Genomic DNA, 19,578 nt, shown 5'->3' with positions numbered 1-19,578 from the left:
ATTTCAGGTCTTACCTTTCATCCTAAGAGACCATGGGTGCTGACAAGTTTATTCAATGGTGTCATTCAGTTATGGGACTACAGAATGTGTACATTGATAGACAAGTTTGATGAACATGATGGTAATACAATATATCTTTTATAGTACAATGTAGTATTACATGATTATATTTTTTCCACCAGTCTTACAACTGTACTTTCATTTTATGAAAGGTGAACCAACACCTGAAGTGGTATATGTGCATTTTGGTAAAAGTGGGTAGATACAAGTATTTATCAATAAAACTTAAATTCAATGAAGAAACTAATATTTTTCATGTTTTAGACATATTGATAGCTTCTTTTTATAACTGAAAAAATTTAACAAATGGAAGTAACTTAAATCAATGTACCGATCTTTGATGTTGAAGTTGTATAATTTGAGTGTACCATGTCACATGTATTTGCAGGTCCAGTAAGAGGAATCTGTTTTCATAGCCAGCAGCCATTGTTTGTATCTGGTGGGGATGATTATAAAATTAAGGTATGTAATGTAAACAAATAATAATGTTTCAAGAAAAAATAATAGTCTTTGGAAAAAGAAAGGGAATGTTTCCATGGTAACTGTTACTAGTTTTGAAGGGTTTGTAGAATATTTTTTTATAAGTTGAGAAAGAGAAAGTAAAGTAAAACTTATTTTGAAAATAAGGGCATGTGGTATGATTGCCAATGAGACAACTATTTGTATATTTGTCCGTAGACTATATTGAAAATTTTCTATAAATTTTATACGTGTCACATATTTCAGATATTGAATAAACCTTTGGCAATAATTACTTTACTACAGAAGGGGAATTTTATGATTACAGTACGCCCAAGGAGTTTGTAATCCCAAACTCCATACTCCGATATTTTTCCTGGTGTAACACCAGGAAACTCCGACATCCCTCCCAAAATTCTCGGAGAAATTTGGGAGTATTCCCTCCGACTTCCGCGTAAATCCGCTACCTTTTGTTTATTGTAATAGCGACATCTCTCCCAGTCTGGTGTGACGCGGTGTGACACCAGGTAATTAATTGCCCTAATCCGTCTGATCTATGCCGGCACGCGACAGTCAAGGTATGTGAGATTTCTAATGTAATTAAACAATTGTATTTCCTGTCTATTGATTATCAAGCTATATCTGATTGCTTGAAACAAATGAAACATTAAAATAAAAAGCAAAACGTTGTTGTTAATTCTTTCAATTACACTGTACATTTTAATCAAGTTTTTAAACAACTATATTTGATTTTGACACTCCGTTTTTTTATCAGTAAATAAATATTTAATTTACTAAAAGAGATATAATTGTGCAACAATAAACGGAGACTAACGCTGAATAAATGAGGGCAGTTTAAAGAAAAATTACACGTCTCAAAGTTTTTTATACTACAAGTAAAAAAGAAAATATTATTCACTATATGGTATGCTAATAATTCTACGCCATTTCCATTTTACGATTACAAAATAAAAGTTTTGAAATCCAAAACGTTGTTGTTAAAGCTTTCAATTGCATTAAAGTTTTATAAAAAAAAATCTATACTTGATTATGACCTCGTTTTTTATTTATCGGTAATTTTTTATTTATCGGTAATTGATATAACTTACGAAAAGAGACATACTTGCGTGAAAATAAACGGAAACTAACGCTGAAGGTATAAAATGTGAGCAGTGAGTTTAAAGAAAATTACGTGTCTTAAAACTTGTATATGCAAGTAAAAAAATAAAAATACTATTCACCATTCGTTATGCTTAATAAGTCTACGGCATTTTCTCTTCACGATTAGCATTACTTTAGGATATATATAATACATTTCGGCTACAACAGGAATACTTCTATAGCTGCATTAACTCGTCGTTGCATAATATTCATTTACGCACAATGAATGTAAACTTTTGTGTTGTATTTAGAACAGTGATCTTTAAATATTTTTAAAACAATTAATTGCCGTGGGAAGACGACACGCATCTCAGTGATCAACAGTGCGTGGTTAACCTTGAACTTGACTTCGCTCACAATATTGAATGCTAAAAATAGTGACATCAATTTTGTCCACGAGATTTTTATTTGGCGGGAAATAGTATCTGACATGTAACAGTAAACTCAGGTGACCTTTCTGGATAACCGTGGGAAAATTCATTGAAGGTTTAAACTTGCTTTGTAATGATTGACATTTGTGTGCGTTAAGATTGAGGCTCTAGAAGGTCCTTTTACAATTGATTAACCGGATTCTAAATTTTATTCCTTTTCTGAATAAACGAACATCAGCCTTTTATTTATACGTTTCTCAGTCAACAGAGGACATAAACCTGGACATTATTTATACTTCCATAGTCAACACTATACATTAATGGTAGATGAAAACAGGATGCATGTCGTTCAGTTCCTAATGGGCGTTGGTAGAGATCCTCTGTGAAAATGTGTCGATTGTAAAAATCCGATCCACATGTTTGTTTACATATTTCCTTCTTGTACGATATAATTTCATTTTAATATTCTATAGTATAAATTGTTGAAATACTTCTTTTTATATTTCGCCGAGGACTTTTAACGAGCAGTAAAATACGGATTGCGCCAATCCAATTTTATTTTAAATAATAAAAGATCAATAACAGATCATAACAGATAAAAAACACATGATTTTATTTCTTCATATAATTAAATAAGGTTGTGATTATTGTGTTGTGTCTGGGCGGGGAATTATCTCAGTATTTATGAATATAGGGCTGCCACATTGCATACAAAACTATTTTGTCACTCTACAGTTTCTTTTTTAAATTCAAATATATTCCAAGTCGGTAATCTACCGAGGTAGTGAAACATAATATTTTACATTTCAAAATAAATTGAAAGTAACAGAGTTCACTTGTTGGTCCGATAAATTAACTCTAGGGTTTGATTTAGATTGGACAAATTACCGTTAAAACATCATTTTGTTTTAAGCCAGTTGATATTAATTATATAATTTTGAACTATTAATGAACCGGATATTGCTCACTGAGTAGGTCATAAAAGGTTCTAATTGTGGTAAAATCATCTTTGTTGAAACTTTGTTGAAAAAACAAAAATTATGAACTGATCGGGCTATAATGAAAATACTAAATAAGTGTTTTATTCGTATTTTTTACGTTTTATTTCATATGACAATGACATGGGCATATACATACAAGAATAATTATCTTATTTTAAATAAAAATGTCACACTTTTATCTGACAATGAATGGACATTTAAATAACGTATTTTAAAGCACACAGGTGCAATCAAGATCGATTAAATGTACAAAGGTAATAAATCTGGCTAATCCGATTATGTTGTCACGCGTCATTAATTTTCAGTTAAACCGATGGGCAATAAACCAATTAACAGCCACGCGGTGTTGGGAGAGAATCTTTGGAGGAAATTGGGAGTAGAATCCGTGATTCGCGGTGTCACACCGCTACACTCGGAAATCGGTGATAAAAGTTCGCGATTACAAACTCTCTGGGCGTACTGTATATGCATATATATGTATAAAAAGAAATGCGACAGATTTCTAACAAGGCTTTAACATATTTGTTTCTTTTCAGGTTTGGAACTACAAACAGAAAAGGTGTCTATTTACTTTACTTGGTCATCAAGATTACATCAGAACAACATTCTTTCATCATGTAAGATTTCATTCATTAATAGACATTCTTTTGTATGCTATTGTAACTAGTGTAACATGGGAATCTGAAAAAGGTATAGATTTCAATATGTGTACTTCATGTACTTGGATTGAACAATTTTACTTTTGTCTTTCCATAGTGATGACACTTGATACAGTTTAAGATGTAAAGTTTTAGGTTTTCCACTGATAAATTGAGTAATCCTTACTGTATCATTTGTTTAAAATGCTGTTAGGACAGCAAAACCTCAGATTCAATTAAAATAGTGTTTGTGAAAAATTGTAATAAGCATGTTTGTTTTTTGGGATCTTATGTCTCTTAGACATTAGACAGCACAATAGATTCATACTCTAGATTAGTGATTAAATAAACTATTGTGAAATACATAAACATATTGCATTTTTATTATTCTTAATCATATTATGTTGCTTTAATAAATGACTTTAATATTTCATCAGGAATATCCTTGGATATTGAGTGCTTCAGATGATCAGACGATCAGAGTATGGAACTGGCAATCAAGAACCTGTGTTTGGTAAGATCAACTCCAATGAAGCATAGTATTGTTTAAGGCTGTATGGTGACCTATAATTGTATAACCCATTTAGGGGCCTCTGTGGCTAAGTCTATGTAGTTCTACTTCTGTAATCACTAACCAGTCAACACTGAGGTTGTGAGTTTTCCTATTGAAGGTCTGTGGTTTTCTTTGTGGACACTGGTTTTCTCCACCAATAAAAACTGATTGCCACTAAGTAGACCCAAAGTGCTATAAAAAGTGGCATTAAAACACCAACAATCAATCAATCATAATCCATGTATTTGAACTCTGCTGGATAGTTGGTCTCATTGGCAATTACTGTAAACCAACTTATTTTCACTAAGTGACTTATTGGGAGTGGGAATATAAACTTGGGCGTATACAAAAACTGTGATACTATTTAACAACATCAAAAATATTTGACAATCGTGAAATTAAATTGCTGCAAAATATGAGATATAATAAAAAATAAATTAAAGGATCTGCGAAAATAAATTGGTTTTCCAGATCTCCTTAATTTTAGTTGTTATGTAAAGCAAAATTATATCCGGGTGAAATTTGATCCGGAGGAAAAAATGTCACAGTAGTTGTTGTTATTTTTTTACCTGGAGGAAAATATTTCCCTGGGATATTTTTTCCTTTGCCGTGAAATTCTATCTGGGTAGTTAACTTATTGAATAGTTATTAGAAAAAACTCAACCTTTAAAAATACTATGAAATAATAATAGTGTATTTGAAATAAAGCGAAATTGTTAAAAAAAAAATGTATTATATTTAAATGGGCAATAATTTCACAAATTATCCTTGAAAAAATTTCCTGAAATATTCAAATCAATATCATCCTTTTAAAAAGAAAATTATCATGAAACATAGGGAAGAAAACCAGAAGTAATTTCAAAGATCGTAATTGTGAAAATAATATCATGATTAAGTAAGGTTAGTGAAATGCATGTAAAAGTGAGTTGTTTTCAGAGTTCAGTACAAATATAAATTTAAAAGTAAGGTAGAAATATAATTGCATTACTGCTGTTAACAGTAATAGAAGAATTTGATTATCATGATATTTTTAACTATATAAATAGTTTTGTCTGGGGACAGAGATGTAGTTGTTGATTATATGGAAATCAGATAAATCATAGCGTAACAATATATTGGAACAAAAGCATGTTTAACAGCTGGATAGTATTTACCTGTGAAATGTTATCTGTCTTATTAAATCAAGTTGTAAGTCATCTTTTTATATAAATGAATATATAAAAAATAAGATTCAAGGAAAAATTTCACTATGAAATAGATTCAGAAATATATTATATTAATATCTTTAAAATGTAAATTGCTCATAATTACCTCCCTTTGATAAATTATGCAAATTTGGTCTACCTTTGTGAAACATTTTATAATTATAGTCAGGTATATATTGATTGTGAGTAACTTACATAGTAGTTAATGGGACTATATTTCACACGGTTCTGTGAAATATAGTATGACAAATATATACCGGTACATACTATCCGCATAACACAGATAGATTTTCACTCCTCTGGAAAAAATCAACCTGTGAAATACTATGCCTGGAAAAAAATTACCGGGACAAATTATCCTCAGTATAAAATATCACAGAGGAAGAAATAAACCGTTACAGTTACATTAGTTATCAAAGGTACCAGGATTATAATTTATACGCCAGACACGCCTTTCGTCTACATAAAACTCATCAGTGACGCTCATATTGAAATATTTATAAAGCCAAACAAGTACAAAGTTGAAGAGCATTGAGAATCTTAAATTCCAAAAAAGTTGTGCCAAATACGGCTAAGGTAATCTATGCCTGGGATGAGAAAATCGTCTGTGGCTTAGTTGTCTATGTAGTTCTACTTCTGTAATCACTAACCAGTCAACACAGGTTGTGAGTTCAAACCTTGCTCCTGCTGGTGCACTCGACTTCAAAAAGAGAAAAAAATGAGAACTAATGTAAGCCTTACTTTTTCTCTTTTTGAAATCAAACTTTTATCCAGTCAGCTGTTGAAGATCTTATCGTCATTTTTAACAGAAATAGTAACCTTTTAAAAGTTCTTCACATTATTGCTCTTCTGTACTGATGCAGGATAAACTAATTGTTAATCAATCAATTTAATTTCATATATGTAATGCAATAGGTGCTAACATAAACTGTAATTACAAACTGTACAGATGTATAAAAAAGAGATTTACATTTGAATTGTCTGAAAAACTGTAAATTCTGAAATTATTGCTAGCATTTATTATTGCAATTTTTTAAGAATGGACATAGACGTGAAATTAATTATAACGATTTCAGGAAAAGCTCTATAAGATGTTTTTTCCGATATCAAAATGCAAGTTCTTATGATTGACACAGTTGGATTATTCGCATAAATTAAAACCTACCAATAATTTCCGAAATTTACAATAAAATAATTTGATGAAAAAAGCATTTTGCTAATCAGAAATAACATTTTTCTCATTTACAGTGTATTGGCAGGACACAGTCATTTTGTAATGTGTGCACAGTTTCATCCATCTGAGGACTTAATAGTGTCAGCCTCCCTTGACCAGACTGTAAGAGTATGGGACATATCAGGTAGATATTTGTTAGTTGAATAATGTGTTGGAGACATCAGGTATTTACTGTGAAAGACATATATATCCAAGTTGAAAACTGGTAGGGTTTTTCTGTTAAATTTACTAAATGACATTTTTAAGTCGATAAACATTTGGGACACATTAGGTTTAGATTATGTTAGACATTTCTTAGTTGAACAACTTGTAAAACAAATCAGGTAATTTTCGTATTTGACTTTTCAAAGTTGAAAAACAGTTGGCACCATCAGGTAAAAATCATAGACATTTATAATTTGAAAAAATGAGGCCACAGTGGACATTTTTAAGAAGGAAAAGTAATCAACATATCTGACAGCTATGTAGTATATCATAGTAGATATTTTAAGTTGAAAAAAAATGTACGATACTTCAGGTATGTATTGTATGAAATATTCCTAAGTTATAAAAATTGTAACTAATCAAATTGCTTTTTTTTGTAAAAAATATACTATTTTTAACCAACAATTATTTGATAATTCTGCACCTATACCCTTTTCTACACTAAGTTTTCTTTTTGGAATAGAACAAATTAATAACATTATACGTCATATATATTTGTTCTGTTTCCCATCCACATCCTTAAAAAGAAAAAACATTCAAACACTTTCATTGGAAGCTTTAAATTTTGTTTGATATGGAAAAAATTCTTACTGTTCAAAGTTTAAATTTAGCAAAGAATCATTCTCTTTTTCTCTCCTCTTCCTTTCTTTCACATATAAACTCTTGTTATACTTTGAATAAAATTAGATCATATATGTGGAATTGATACACCTGCAAATAAAAACATCTTCAGCACTCTTTGTTTTGATTGGATAACGACACCAATTTTCATGGCATCAATTCACAATTGATGCTTTCAAAATGTATGCTCAAAGGCAGACAATATATGACAGATTTTAAATGTATGATTTGATGTTGTTTTCTGTTGCCTGTTGGTACTGTTAGAATGGAGATAACTGTATTGTATTTTAAGCTCTGACTGCATTAGTTTGTTATTTGAAGGTCGAAAATACCTGTTTACTGGCTCCACTAAGGAGTAAACTTTATTTACGACCATCAAATCACCAATTGATGCTGTCAGAGCTTAAAATACAATACAGTTATCTCATAATTGTTTTGCTGATAGATATATCTAAACCTCATTAGTAGTCTTGTTTACTTTCTACTAATGTTTGTTTAATGCTTTTAGGCTTTGGTACCATACAGTATAGTTAGTTGTTAATAAATAAGTTATTATATACATTTGTACATGTACAATATTATCATAGTGACTAGTATCTTTTCTGTGCAGGAAGATCATTATGTTTATATTATTATACCCCACGCAACGAGTTGCGGAGGGTATATTGTTTTTGACCCGTCTGTCCGTCCGTCAGTCCATCCGTCAGTCCGTCCGTCCGTCCGTCAGTCCTGTTTCTTGTCATCACAACTCCTCTCAAACCACTCAACAGAATTTCACGAAACCTTTTCAGATGATAAGGACATGCTATGTAGATGTGCATATCGACGGGAAATTGCGATTCAATTTTTTTTCCAGGAGTTACGCCCCTTTGAACTTATTTACTTTAACGTACTACTGCAACAGTTTGTCATCGCAACTCCTCTCAAACCACACAACAGAATTTCACGAAACCTTTTCAGTTAATAAGGACATACTATGTAGTTGTGCATATCGATGGGAAATTGCGATTCAATTTTTTTTCTAGGAGTTATGCCCCTTTGAACTTATGTACTTTAGTGTACTACTGCAACAGTTTGTCATCGCAACTCCTCTCAAACCACACAACAGAATTTCACGAAACCTTTTCAGATAATAAGGACATACTATGTAGTTGTGCATGTTGACGGGAAATTGCGATTCAATTTTTATTCTAGGAGTTACGCCCCTTTGAACTTATTTACTTTAATATAATACTGCAACAGTTTGTCATCACAACTCCTCTGAAACTACTCAACAGAATTTCATGAAACCTTTTCAGATAATAAGGACATACTATGTAGATGTGCATATCGACAGGAAATTACGATTCAATTTTGTTTCTAGGAGTTACACCTGTTTGAACTTATTTGCTTTAAGGTACTACTTCCACAGTTTATCATCTCAACTCCTCTCAAACCACACAACAGAATTTCATGAAACTTTGTAGATAATAAGGACATACTACGTAGATGTGCATTTTGACAACAAATTTTGATTCATTTTTTTTTTCTAGGAGTTTCGCCCCTTTGAACTTATTTACTTTAATATAATACTGCAACAGTTTGTCATCGCAACTCCTCTGAAACTACTCAACAGAATTTCATGAAACCTTTTCAGATAATAAGGACATACTATGTAGATGTGCATATCGACAGGAAATTACGATTCAATTTTGTTTCTAGGAGTTACACCTGTTTGAACTTATTTGCTTTAAGGTACTACTTCCACAGTTTGTCATCTCAACTCCTCTCAAACAACACAACAGAATTTCATGAAACTTTGTAGATAATAAGGACATACTACGTAGATGTGCATTTCGACAACAAATTTTGATTCATTTTTTTTTCTAGGAGTTACGCCCCTTTGAACTTATTTGCTTCAATGTACTTCTGCAACAGTTTGTCATCTCAACCCCTCTGAAACCACACAACAGAATTTCAGGAAATTTTGTAAATAATAAGGACATACTATGCATGTAGATGTGGATATTGACAGGAAATTATTATTCAATATTTTTTCTTATACAATTTTTTTCCTTACACTTATTTAATTTCTCCAATGACAATGTGGGGACGTGGGGTATGTGAGCGTGCTCACTAAGGTTCTTTAATTTATGAATCATTTGGTTTAAAGAGGTTTTTTGTTACAGAATAGCCACACCGATTTAATTTCAGGAATTAGTTTAAACAGGAATATTGTACTCAATAATTTCAGATTTAAGTGTAGAAAAATGCATGAGCAATATAATTCTAGTTCAGAATTTATTTTTAAAATAGAGTGTGTTCTTTTTCTAAACAAAATAGTGCATGTACAATATAAATCTTGTTCAGAACTTGCATTACAGTTTTAGTGTTTTCTTTTTCAAAACAATTGACTGGCTAAATGATTTGGAGTGGAAGGAAGTTTGAATTGCACCAGTTGTTGTCATAACACAATTGGATGGAATAAGTGTTTGCATATTCTGTCTATCACTTGTTTCAGCTGTTTTTGTTTACTTTGCTGTAATTCTTTGCTTTTTCTTCTAGGGATGGTTGCCAAAAGTGCAAGTGGGGAGGGTGAGATTTCTAATTGTCCTGTGGTGTCGGAATGAAATTGATTAATATTTGCTATGAATGTGAATTGTCCAAAAAAATGGCGGTAGTTGGATGTTTCAAATTTAAATATCATCTATAGTCACTTTAATTACTACCTCTGAATGATGTTTTTTTAAAGAATTGAATGGGTTGATTTGTTAATAAGGGCTTATAAGATTTGGGAGAAGGTGTCCAAATAAAGTGAACTCCCTACTATATTTCAGCATACTCGACCCAGATAAATTACTCCATTCCAACCTCTTATATTGCTCCTGATCCCTCAAATCATAAACTTATATTTAAATGGAATCCTGCTTTAAATCTCAATTCATACTCTTATTAATCTTTTGCCCTGGTTTCCTTCAAGATGAGAGAATAATAAGATCTCTTGTATGGAATTTTTATTCTTTAGAAATTAATGATATTAAAGATAAATTTAAACTACCTAAATTATTTAGATTCTTTTAAAACCTTGTTTTGTAAGTATTTTCATCAATGATTATATTTTATTGAAATAACAGTGAATCATTGAAGAAAATCTGAATGTGTTTGAGAGATCTTGCATGTTTGTTGTTATGCTAGCTTCCTTCAATGTGTATATTTAATAAAGCACCTGATTTCCTTCATAAAAATAAAATTTGATAGATGTGAATCTTGCTATATATTAATTAAAAACAATATCAGCATCTTAATTATACATATTCAGACCAGAATGCATTGCTGAAGTGTACCACATCTTCCCATATCTAAAAACATAAATAATGCGCCACATCTTACTTTATATAGTAGTTTCATGTTTTTGATACAAATTTGTACAAATCTGTTATATTCTAAGCAAATTCTTCAAATTAATGCAGATTTGACATGGAAAATTTCTTTTTTTAGGGGCAACACTTTAGATTTAAACCTCAAAAGGGAAAAAAAAAAAAAAGATTTTAAATCAATTTCGATTTCGTATTCAGACAAAGTTATCTCAGTTATTTTACAAGTGAAAGTTAGTTATTACAAATTTAACAACATTTTTTCTTTTTGGTTAAAATTGTAATTTTTGAGATGTAAAATTATAATTCTTAACCTTCTCATTGGTGTCATCATTGTGTAAAAATTTTGACTCATTTAATTCTCTTTTTGAAAAGTTATATGCCTTAGAGAATTTTTTACACCAAATAAATTAATTGAAGTGGTGTGTTTCTTTTTTTTGTCGATTATACTTGTTTTAAAAATATATATTTTTTTTCTACATTTGCAATTTTAAAAGCAGCCAAAACTAGAAATCCAATAAAAAAAATCAAATTTGATGAAGATTCTATTTATAATAATTTAATACTACACTTCAAAATTAATTTGACTCACAAAATCATGACAATTATATCTTTTTTTTACTCTCGTCTCATAATGAAAAAGTCAGATAAAACATATAAAAATCCCTGCTAGTACATGTATATAAATCCATGGTCAATGCTAGTACATAGGGATGTAGTTTGTTATGCTAGATCATGATATTCTATTTGCATTCTGCTATAATGAATTGAAAGCATGATTCCTCTATAACTTGGCAGGGTGATTTCTGTTTGTTAGTTGTACAGAAAAAAACTGAGTATTTGAACTGTTTACAATTTTGCTTGAACATGATAACCAAATGCAACCAAATTCACCAGTTTTATATGAGAAACAATTTTAAGATTTTAGACAATTTCAGATAAATAGTAACCTTGTTTTGAAAATAGAATTTTAATTTCTTAGTCTGTTGATTTAAGATTTGCAAGTTTAAATTTATTCCTCGCCCTGATCCTATGTATCAAATTTTGTTATTCATTGATAAATTGTTTTGTATTTAATATTTTTATGCTGCATCTGATAATGTGTTAAATTTAGTACTGTATTGACGAGGTTTAGGAATGGCAGATTCAAGAAAGTGGCTAGTTTAAGATGTTTTTGTTATACTAACTATACTAGATAATCACTGCATGTTAGTGGCTAGAGAGGTGGTAAACTTTTCACCAGAAGGCATCATTTCAGGGATCCATAAAGAGGCTATCGATTATTTGTTATGATTTGACTTTAATTCCAGGTCTGAGGAAGAAGAATGTATCACCAGGACCATCAAGTATTGAGGACAGATTAAGAGCCTCAGGACAGACAGATTTATTTGGAATGTCTGATGCTGTTGTCAAACATGTCCTTGAAGGTCATGACAGGGGAGTTAACTGGGCAGCTTTTCATCCTACACTTCCACTGATTGTATCAGGAGCAGACGACAGACAAGTCAAGTTATGGAGAATGAATGGTGATTATATCTACTGTAAAAGCAGTTATTTTCTAGGGGGATTTAATTTCTTTTATTTCGTGGAAAGAATATATTCACCGAACTAAAACCCCCATGAAAATTTAACATAACTATAATATCACTACCATTTACTGGAAACCATGAAATTTATTCCCCATGAAATCTTATAGAAAGACAAAACCATGAAATTTTTACCCCACGAAAAATTAATGTTTCTATAGTATACTACCGTGGAGTCATTTTTTCCCCAGAATACAAATTTTCATAAATTTGGTTGGTTAAGTTGAAGCACAAATTCAAATGTTAAATGAATTAAAAATAAACTGTAGGCTTGTAAACAGAGTTTGGCATAACCACGAAATCAGATATCCAAAAATATATTATTTAACCTCATTCCACAGTATTTTGTTGAAAAAGGTGTCACTGACATAATTCCTAGAAAATTAAAGGACTAAAATGAACTCTTTTTCTGTATCAGGCTAATACATTTATAAATATGAAAAACATTTACAATTTTTCTTATTACACTCTACAAATAATTCATTCAGCAATGCAAACACATCAGATTTACTAAAATGATTGAAGTCTAAAAAATACATCTTTGCAGTGCCAATTATAGTAGTTCCTAGCTCTTCTCCTTTCTTTCATTGTATATTTCTATTCTCATTATAATAAAATAACATTCAAAACCTCTTATTATCCAGATGCTAAAGCATGGGAAGTGGACACATGTAGAGGTCATTATAACAATGTTTCCTGTTGTACTTTCCATCCTAGACATGAGCTTATACTTAGTAACTCAGAGGATAAGAGTATTAGGGTCTGGGATATGAGCAAAAGGTTTGTATGTAGTGTGTTTTTATATAACACAAAACTCAGTGAACATAGTTCTGACATCAAAAATTTATCTGATGGTTGCATACTTATAGATATCATATTAACTGGTTTGATTTTGTTCTTGGGAGTTTTCTTGGACTACTTGATTGTATCTTTTGACATGATCATAGAATCTGATTACATGCATAATGTTATAAATAGATAAGGTCATGATTACCCTAATCCTTTCTAAATCATAAACAATTGAGTACACTTGCACCATTGCCAAGACTAAAGCCTATTCATTTATTGTGTAATTGGTTCTTTTTTTATTAAGGGTAGATGCAAGTATAGATTAAGAGTAGCTAAAACTTAACAAAATTTGTAAACAAAAAGTAAAATTAAAATGTGGTATGATTGCCATTGAGGTAACTCTCTGTAAGAGATAAAAAATAAATGACATATTTAGCACCTATAGATCACTGTAAGGCTCTCATCAGAGAGCAAAACCCATACCAAAAAGCCAACTCATTTGCACCATTATATCTAAGATGATTTTGAATTCTTAACCTTTTAACAACACATTATTTTTCAAAAATCAACCTTTATTTAACAGGACTGGAGTGCAGACTTTCCGAAGAGAACATGATAGATTCTGGATAATGGCTGCTCATCCTACTCTGAACTTGTTTGCTGCTGGTCATGATAGTGGCATGATTGTGTTCAAGCTTGAACGTGAACGTCCAGCACATGCAGTTCACAACAACATAGTGTACTATGTTAAAGATAAATACCTGAGGAAACTGGACTTTAGTACTTCAAAGGATGGTGCAGTCATGCAGATCAGAGGGTATGTAGATATACTGTGTATTCATTTATTTTCGTGGGTACCAATTCTGAACTTATGTTCTCATTGTTGGTAAGAAGAAAGTATTTTGGAAGTATTCAGTCTCCAGTTGAAAACGAATATGAACAAGAAATTGATAAAGTTGGTATAATGACCTACACACATTTTAAGATCATTTCATATTATATAAATATACCAATGAAATAGTATATTTGTAAAAATATCAAGTTTGACTTGCAGTCTTTACTTTGTTCTACAGTGAATCAAATGTTATTTTACAGGGGATTATCTCCCAATTTTACGTTGTTTCAATGTTTAATCTTGATGCTATTTTTCAGGGGAAGCAGATCTCCAGTTTATAGTATGTCCTACAACCCAGCAGAGAATGCTGTCCTGCTTTGTACAGTAAGTTCATGAATGCTGTTAAGCTTATATTTAGGAGGGGCTAGATGGGGTTACAGAAAAGAGAAGAATGGGCAAAAGGTACAGAAACATGGACCAAAAAAAAAAGAATAAATAACTGGGTGCTTTTAAAAATATATATAAAAAAAGAGTGAAATGTGCAAAATTTATCAAGAAGAGAGAAAAATCGCTAAAAACAAAATTTAAAAATGCAGAATTAAACTCCCCCTCTTTTACAGTTGACTTGTACTTAACAACCATGATACTTTGAAAGACGGATATTTTGAGGTTTATAGATTTATGATGAGACAAGGGAACTCTTATTCAAAATCTTCTTTAAACTTTTGCTATCAGTAACTAACTTAACTTTGGTCAACATGTCATTGATTAGAACATAATTTACTCACAGAATAATAAACTGGTATTCATGAAGAAGAATTTTTATGCCCCATTTATGGGCATTATGTCTTCTTGTCTATGCGTCTGTCTGTTTGTCTGTGAGTTGGTCGGTCTGTCTGTCCCTTTTCAGGTTAAAGTTTTTGGTTGAGGTAGTTTTTGATGAAGTTGAAGTCCAATCAACTTGAAACTTATTTTTCATGTTCCCTATAATACGATCTTTCTAATTTTTATGCCAAATTAGAGAGTTCCCCCCATTTTCACGGTCCACAGAACATAGAAAATAAAAGTGTGGATGGGGCATCCATGTACTGGGGACACATTATTGTTTTCACAAACATAGAACATTTGTATTAGATTTATTTTTATCAATGACTTTTAACCGGATTTTGGTGACCCAAATGTCAGTTATTGATTTGGAGATGGTTGGGTGGTCGGGCGGCCGGCAGTCAAATGTTGTCCATGCATTAACACATGAACCGTTCAACCAAAGCTTTTAAAATGTAATATGTTGTTACTGACAACTAAATGAAGGTCAAGTTCAATAATGGCCATTTTGACTTTTACTGTTCCGGAGTTATGGTTCTTGAATTTTTGAAAAATGGAGTTTCCAGTCGTGTCCGTGCATTTACGCATGAATTGTTCTACCAAAGCTTCCCAAATTTTAAAATGTTGTCAATGATGACAAAATGGAAGTCTAGTTCAATAATGACGATTTTGACTTTTACCGTTCAGGAGTTATGGTTCTTGAAAGATTGAAAAATGATGTTTCCAGTCGTGTCCGTGCATTTTCTCATGAACCAAATTACCAAAGCTTTTGAAATTTTTACACGTTGTTACTGATGACAAAATAGAGGCCAAGTTCAATAATGACTATTTTGACCTTTACCGGTCAGGAGTTATGGTTCTTGCAAGGTGGAAAAATGGAGTTTCCATTTGTGTCTGTGCATTTACGCATGAACTGTTCTACTAAAGCTTCCCAAATTTTAATATGTTGTTACTGATGACAAAATGGAGGTCAAGTTTAATAATGACGATTTTGACTTTTACCATATAGGAGTTATGGGTTTTGAAAGATTGAAAAATGGTGTTTCCAGTCGTGTCCGTGCATTTTCTCATGAACCATTTAACCAAAGCTTTTGAAATTTTAACATTGTTACTGATGACAAAATAGAGGTCAAGTTCAAAAATGACGATTTTGACTTTTACTGTTCAGGAGTTATGGTTCTTGAAAGATCGTAAAATGCGCGTTCCATTCACGTTTTTGCATTTACTTATGAACCATTCATTCTAAGATTTTCAAATTTTAATATGTTGATACTGATGACAAAATGGAGGTCAAATTTGATATTGACGATTTTCACTTTCACCATTCATCAGTAATGGTTCTTGTGATATTGCCAGGACACAAATAAATGTTAATAAATCCGGTTTGCTGTCGTTGTGACAGCCTCTTGTTTATTATTTATTACAAATGCAAAGTTAATATGATTTATTATTTTCAGAGAACACAGGTTGTAGAGAACTCTACTTATGATTTATATCCCATACCAAAGGATAGTGATTCACAGAACCCTGATTGTAAGTCATACAAATGTTTATTACTGTTATTAGAGATAATGATAATTTATTTTAAAACTTTTGATAGGTCAAGGACAAAACAATATATTTTGTTATAATTTTCAACAATTGCAAGAATTTAACTAAATTGGTTGTAAAAGCTGACACTGTCATGGTTTTAGTGAATAACTTAGGACAAAACAAGGGAATAAAAGAGGGAACATGATGATTTTTATGGATTTATAAATATTTTTTTCTTTAGCTCCTGATGGAAAGAGATCAGCTGGACTGACCGCTGTGTGGGTAGCCAGGAACAGGTTTGCAGTCTTAGACAAAACTCACAGTGTAAGTGACTTGATATTTAAGTTAGACAAAACTCACAGTGTAAGTGACTTGATATTTAAGTTAGACAAAACTCACAGTGTAAGTGACTTGATATTTAAGTTAGACAAAACTCACAGTGTAAGTGACTTGATATTTAAGTTAGACAAAACTCACAGTGTAAGTGACTTGATATTTAAGTTAGACAAAACTCACAGTGTAAGTGACTTGATATTTAAGTTTTTGTATCGTATATACTACAAGATTAAACTTTTCTTTAATGGATTTTTTTTTAATGCATACTTGATTTGCATTGGATTTTTCAATAGAATGCTGTAAATATGCTTTTAAGTATAAATGCACTAAAAAAACAAATATTTCATCAAATAAATTTAAGTCAGATATTCTTATGAATATCCTTTCTGTATTGGATACAAATTTTATTAAGTCTGATGCAGTCACTTCGTAGTCAAATCATTTCAAATGAGTTACTACACAGGTGTCAGAAGATGTTATTAAGGATGTACTTAGGTGAGGCTAGGTGAAAATTGATAAATTCAGAAGTTAAAATTGATAACCCAAGCTGGTAGAGCATCAATTAAGGATAACAATAAGCTATAAATATTGATAGGTCATGGACCTCCTTTTCGAGATATTTGAGATTTAGAATATGGCGGGAAAAGGCTGACTCGGACTTTTACCTTATATTTGCATTGGTATCATAAGGTCTCAAAACAAAAGAAAGAAAATTAAGAATCTTCTAAAATTTTGGTAATTGATCTTTCATGAGCTATTTTAAAGTCTTATATGAAAAAATAAAAGGAACTTGAAATGAAAATAAATAGAATATTTTGTGATTGTTTCAGATTGTTATCAAGAATCTTAAGAATGAAGTGACAAAGAAAGTACCAGCCCCTAACTGTGAAGATATATTTTATGCTGGCACTGGATGTTTGTTATTGAAGGATGCTGATGGTGTCACATTGTTTGATGTTCAACAGAAAAGGTATATATATATTTATAAGTACGTCTGAGTCAGTGACAACTCTACAACAGATGTATCCATTGGATTGCCATCAATGATGGTGATACATGGCTGTGTACATAATGTATATACAACTCGTCTAAACATCAACCCAACAATGTATATGTTAATGATTGTATACTGTAGATTAAGAAATTATTGCAAGGTTTTTATTTTTGTGAAAAATGCGACAGAGTTGTAAAAGCAATAATTTCAACTCGCATTTTGAAATGTTTTATATGAATTAAACAGGATTTTCTCAAAATCGTTATAATTAAAATCGCTTTTAAGTCTAAAATGACAAATATGCAATAATAAATGCACGCAATAATTTCTGAGTTTACAGTATTGGAATAAATGCTTCAATTCCATCCACTTTGAATTAAACTTGCCTGCATATCAATTTAAGTCGAAATCTATTAATAGTGACCTTAATAAATTTATGTCAATATACAACTGAGTACAGTAACTAAGCAAATTATTTCAGCAATAATGAAATGAGTATTTAGTTAGCCAGTGGGGGATTCAAGTAGTGCAACGGGAAAACCTACCTTTTATTGGAAAATATATCATTTTAAGCACAAAATCACAAAAGAAAAATTGGCCTTGCTTTGCTCACTATAGATCAAACAGTGTTTTGGGATTACTTTCCCACATAAAAAAGTCCAGGATCCACCCCCTTTTAGATATTAGAATAATGACAGATGTTTTTTTTTTACTTTTCAGATCGTTAGCCTCTGTGAAGATTTCTAAAGTGAAATATGTTGTTTGGTCAGCTGATATGTCATTTGTTGCTCTTCTAAGCAAACATGGTAAGATATTCTAATTTTATTAACACATGCCCAATTTATACTGTTGAAAATATTCTGATTTGATTATGGTAAAGACTTGAATAAGATTGCATTTTTGACAGTTCATTCGGATTTAAATAAATACTATTTAAATAAATACTGTAAACCACTTATTTTCGCTGATACTTTATTTAGTGTTTAGTCCTTACTTGCATATTTTGCGGCGATTTAATTTTTGATTTTCAAATATTTGCTTGATGTTGTTAAATAACTTATAAGTAAAGATCCAAGTTGTACATATTAGCCACTATTTATATTAACGTTATTTTTCGAATCCAAATGTTGAGAAAATAATTATTCTTGAAAATTAGTTGGTTCACTGTAGTAGAAAGAATTTAAAGTGTGTCAAGAATGAAAACAAAAACTAAAAACAGCATCAAAATATAACATTGATTATATAGGGTGTACTGTTAAATTATAACAATAATATTACACAATTTGCTTCTTGTAACTACATACAATTTTGTTATGATGGTAATTAATACATGCAAAAAAAATGATGGGCATATAACATATACAAGGTTTTATGTAAGTATATAAGATTTGTATACAATTGTTTTTCAGTGATATCTGTGTGTAACAGAAAACTAGAAAATCTGTGTACCATCCATGAGAACATCAGAGTTAAAAGTGGAGCTTGGGATGAAAGTGGTGTGTTTGTATACACAACCAGTAATCATATCAAATATGCTCTCACCAATGGGTTAGTACTGTTTTTAAACAGCTTAACTGATTTTGATGAAACTTTACATGTGGTTGAAATCTTCCTGAATTGATACATCTTTTAAACAGCTTGACTGATATTGATGAAACTTTGTACATGGTTATAGTCTTTTAAGTTATACATCTTATAGGCAGCCTGACTGATATTAAATAAAACCTTTCCAACACACTTGAGCTATTGAAGGTCAAACATAATGGAATTTTGCTAGCAGAAAACATGAATACACTGTAAATGTTATAAATGTGTTTTTT

General features: G+C 31.0%; 1 protein-coding gene across 2 annotated transcripts in view; it reads left to right on the top strand.

The window, feature by feature from the left end:
* LOC134707849 (coatomer subunit alpha-like) overlaps nt 1-19,578 on the top strand; it is a 37,067-nt gene that overhangs the window by 1,065 nt on the left and 16,424 nt on the right. The window contains exons 2-16 of one of the 2 annotated variants that reach the window (XM_063567942.1): nt 8-121; nt 449-522; nt 3,589-3,669; nt 4,128-4,204; nt 6,697-6,806; nt 10,052-10,081; nt 12,171-12,386; nt 13,091-13,226; nt 13,819-14,052; nt 14,388-14,454; nt 16,353-16,428; nt 16,670-16,752; nt 17,595-17,734; nt 18,479-18,564; nt 19,168-19,306. In XM_063567942.1, the coding sequence (XP_063424012.1) occupies nt 8-121; nt 449-522; nt 3,589-3,669; nt 4,128-4,204; nt 6,697-6,806; nt 10,052-10,081; nt 12,171-12,386; nt 13,091-13,226; nt 13,819-14,052; nt 14,388-14,454; nt 16,353-16,428; nt 16,670-16,752; nt 17,595-17,734; nt 18,479-18,564; nt 19,168-19,306 (1,663 nt within the window). The remainder of the gene's footprint in view (nt 1-7; nt 122-448; nt 523-3,588; nt 3,670-4,127; nt 4,205-6,696; nt 6,807-10,051; nt 10,082-12,170; nt 12,387-13,090; nt 13,227-13,818; nt 14,053-14,387; nt 14,455-16,352; nt 16,429-16,669; nt 16,753-17,594; nt 17,735-18,478; nt 18,565-19,167; nt 19,307-19,578) is intronic. The other variant, XM_063567943.1, reaches the window with a different exon arrangement.

The sequence above is a fragment of the Mytilus trossulus genome, chromosome 2 (genome assembly GCF_036588685.1).
Source record: "Mytilus trossulus isolate FHL-02 chromosome 2, PNRI_Mtr1.1.1.hap1, whole genome shotgun sequence".
NCBI lineage: Eukaryota > Metazoa > Mollusca > Bivalvia > Mytilida > Mytilidae > Mytilus > Mytilus trossulus.
The sequence above is the reverse complement of the archived record's forward strand: the minus strand, read 5'-3'. Positions and strand labels throughout refer to the sequence as shown.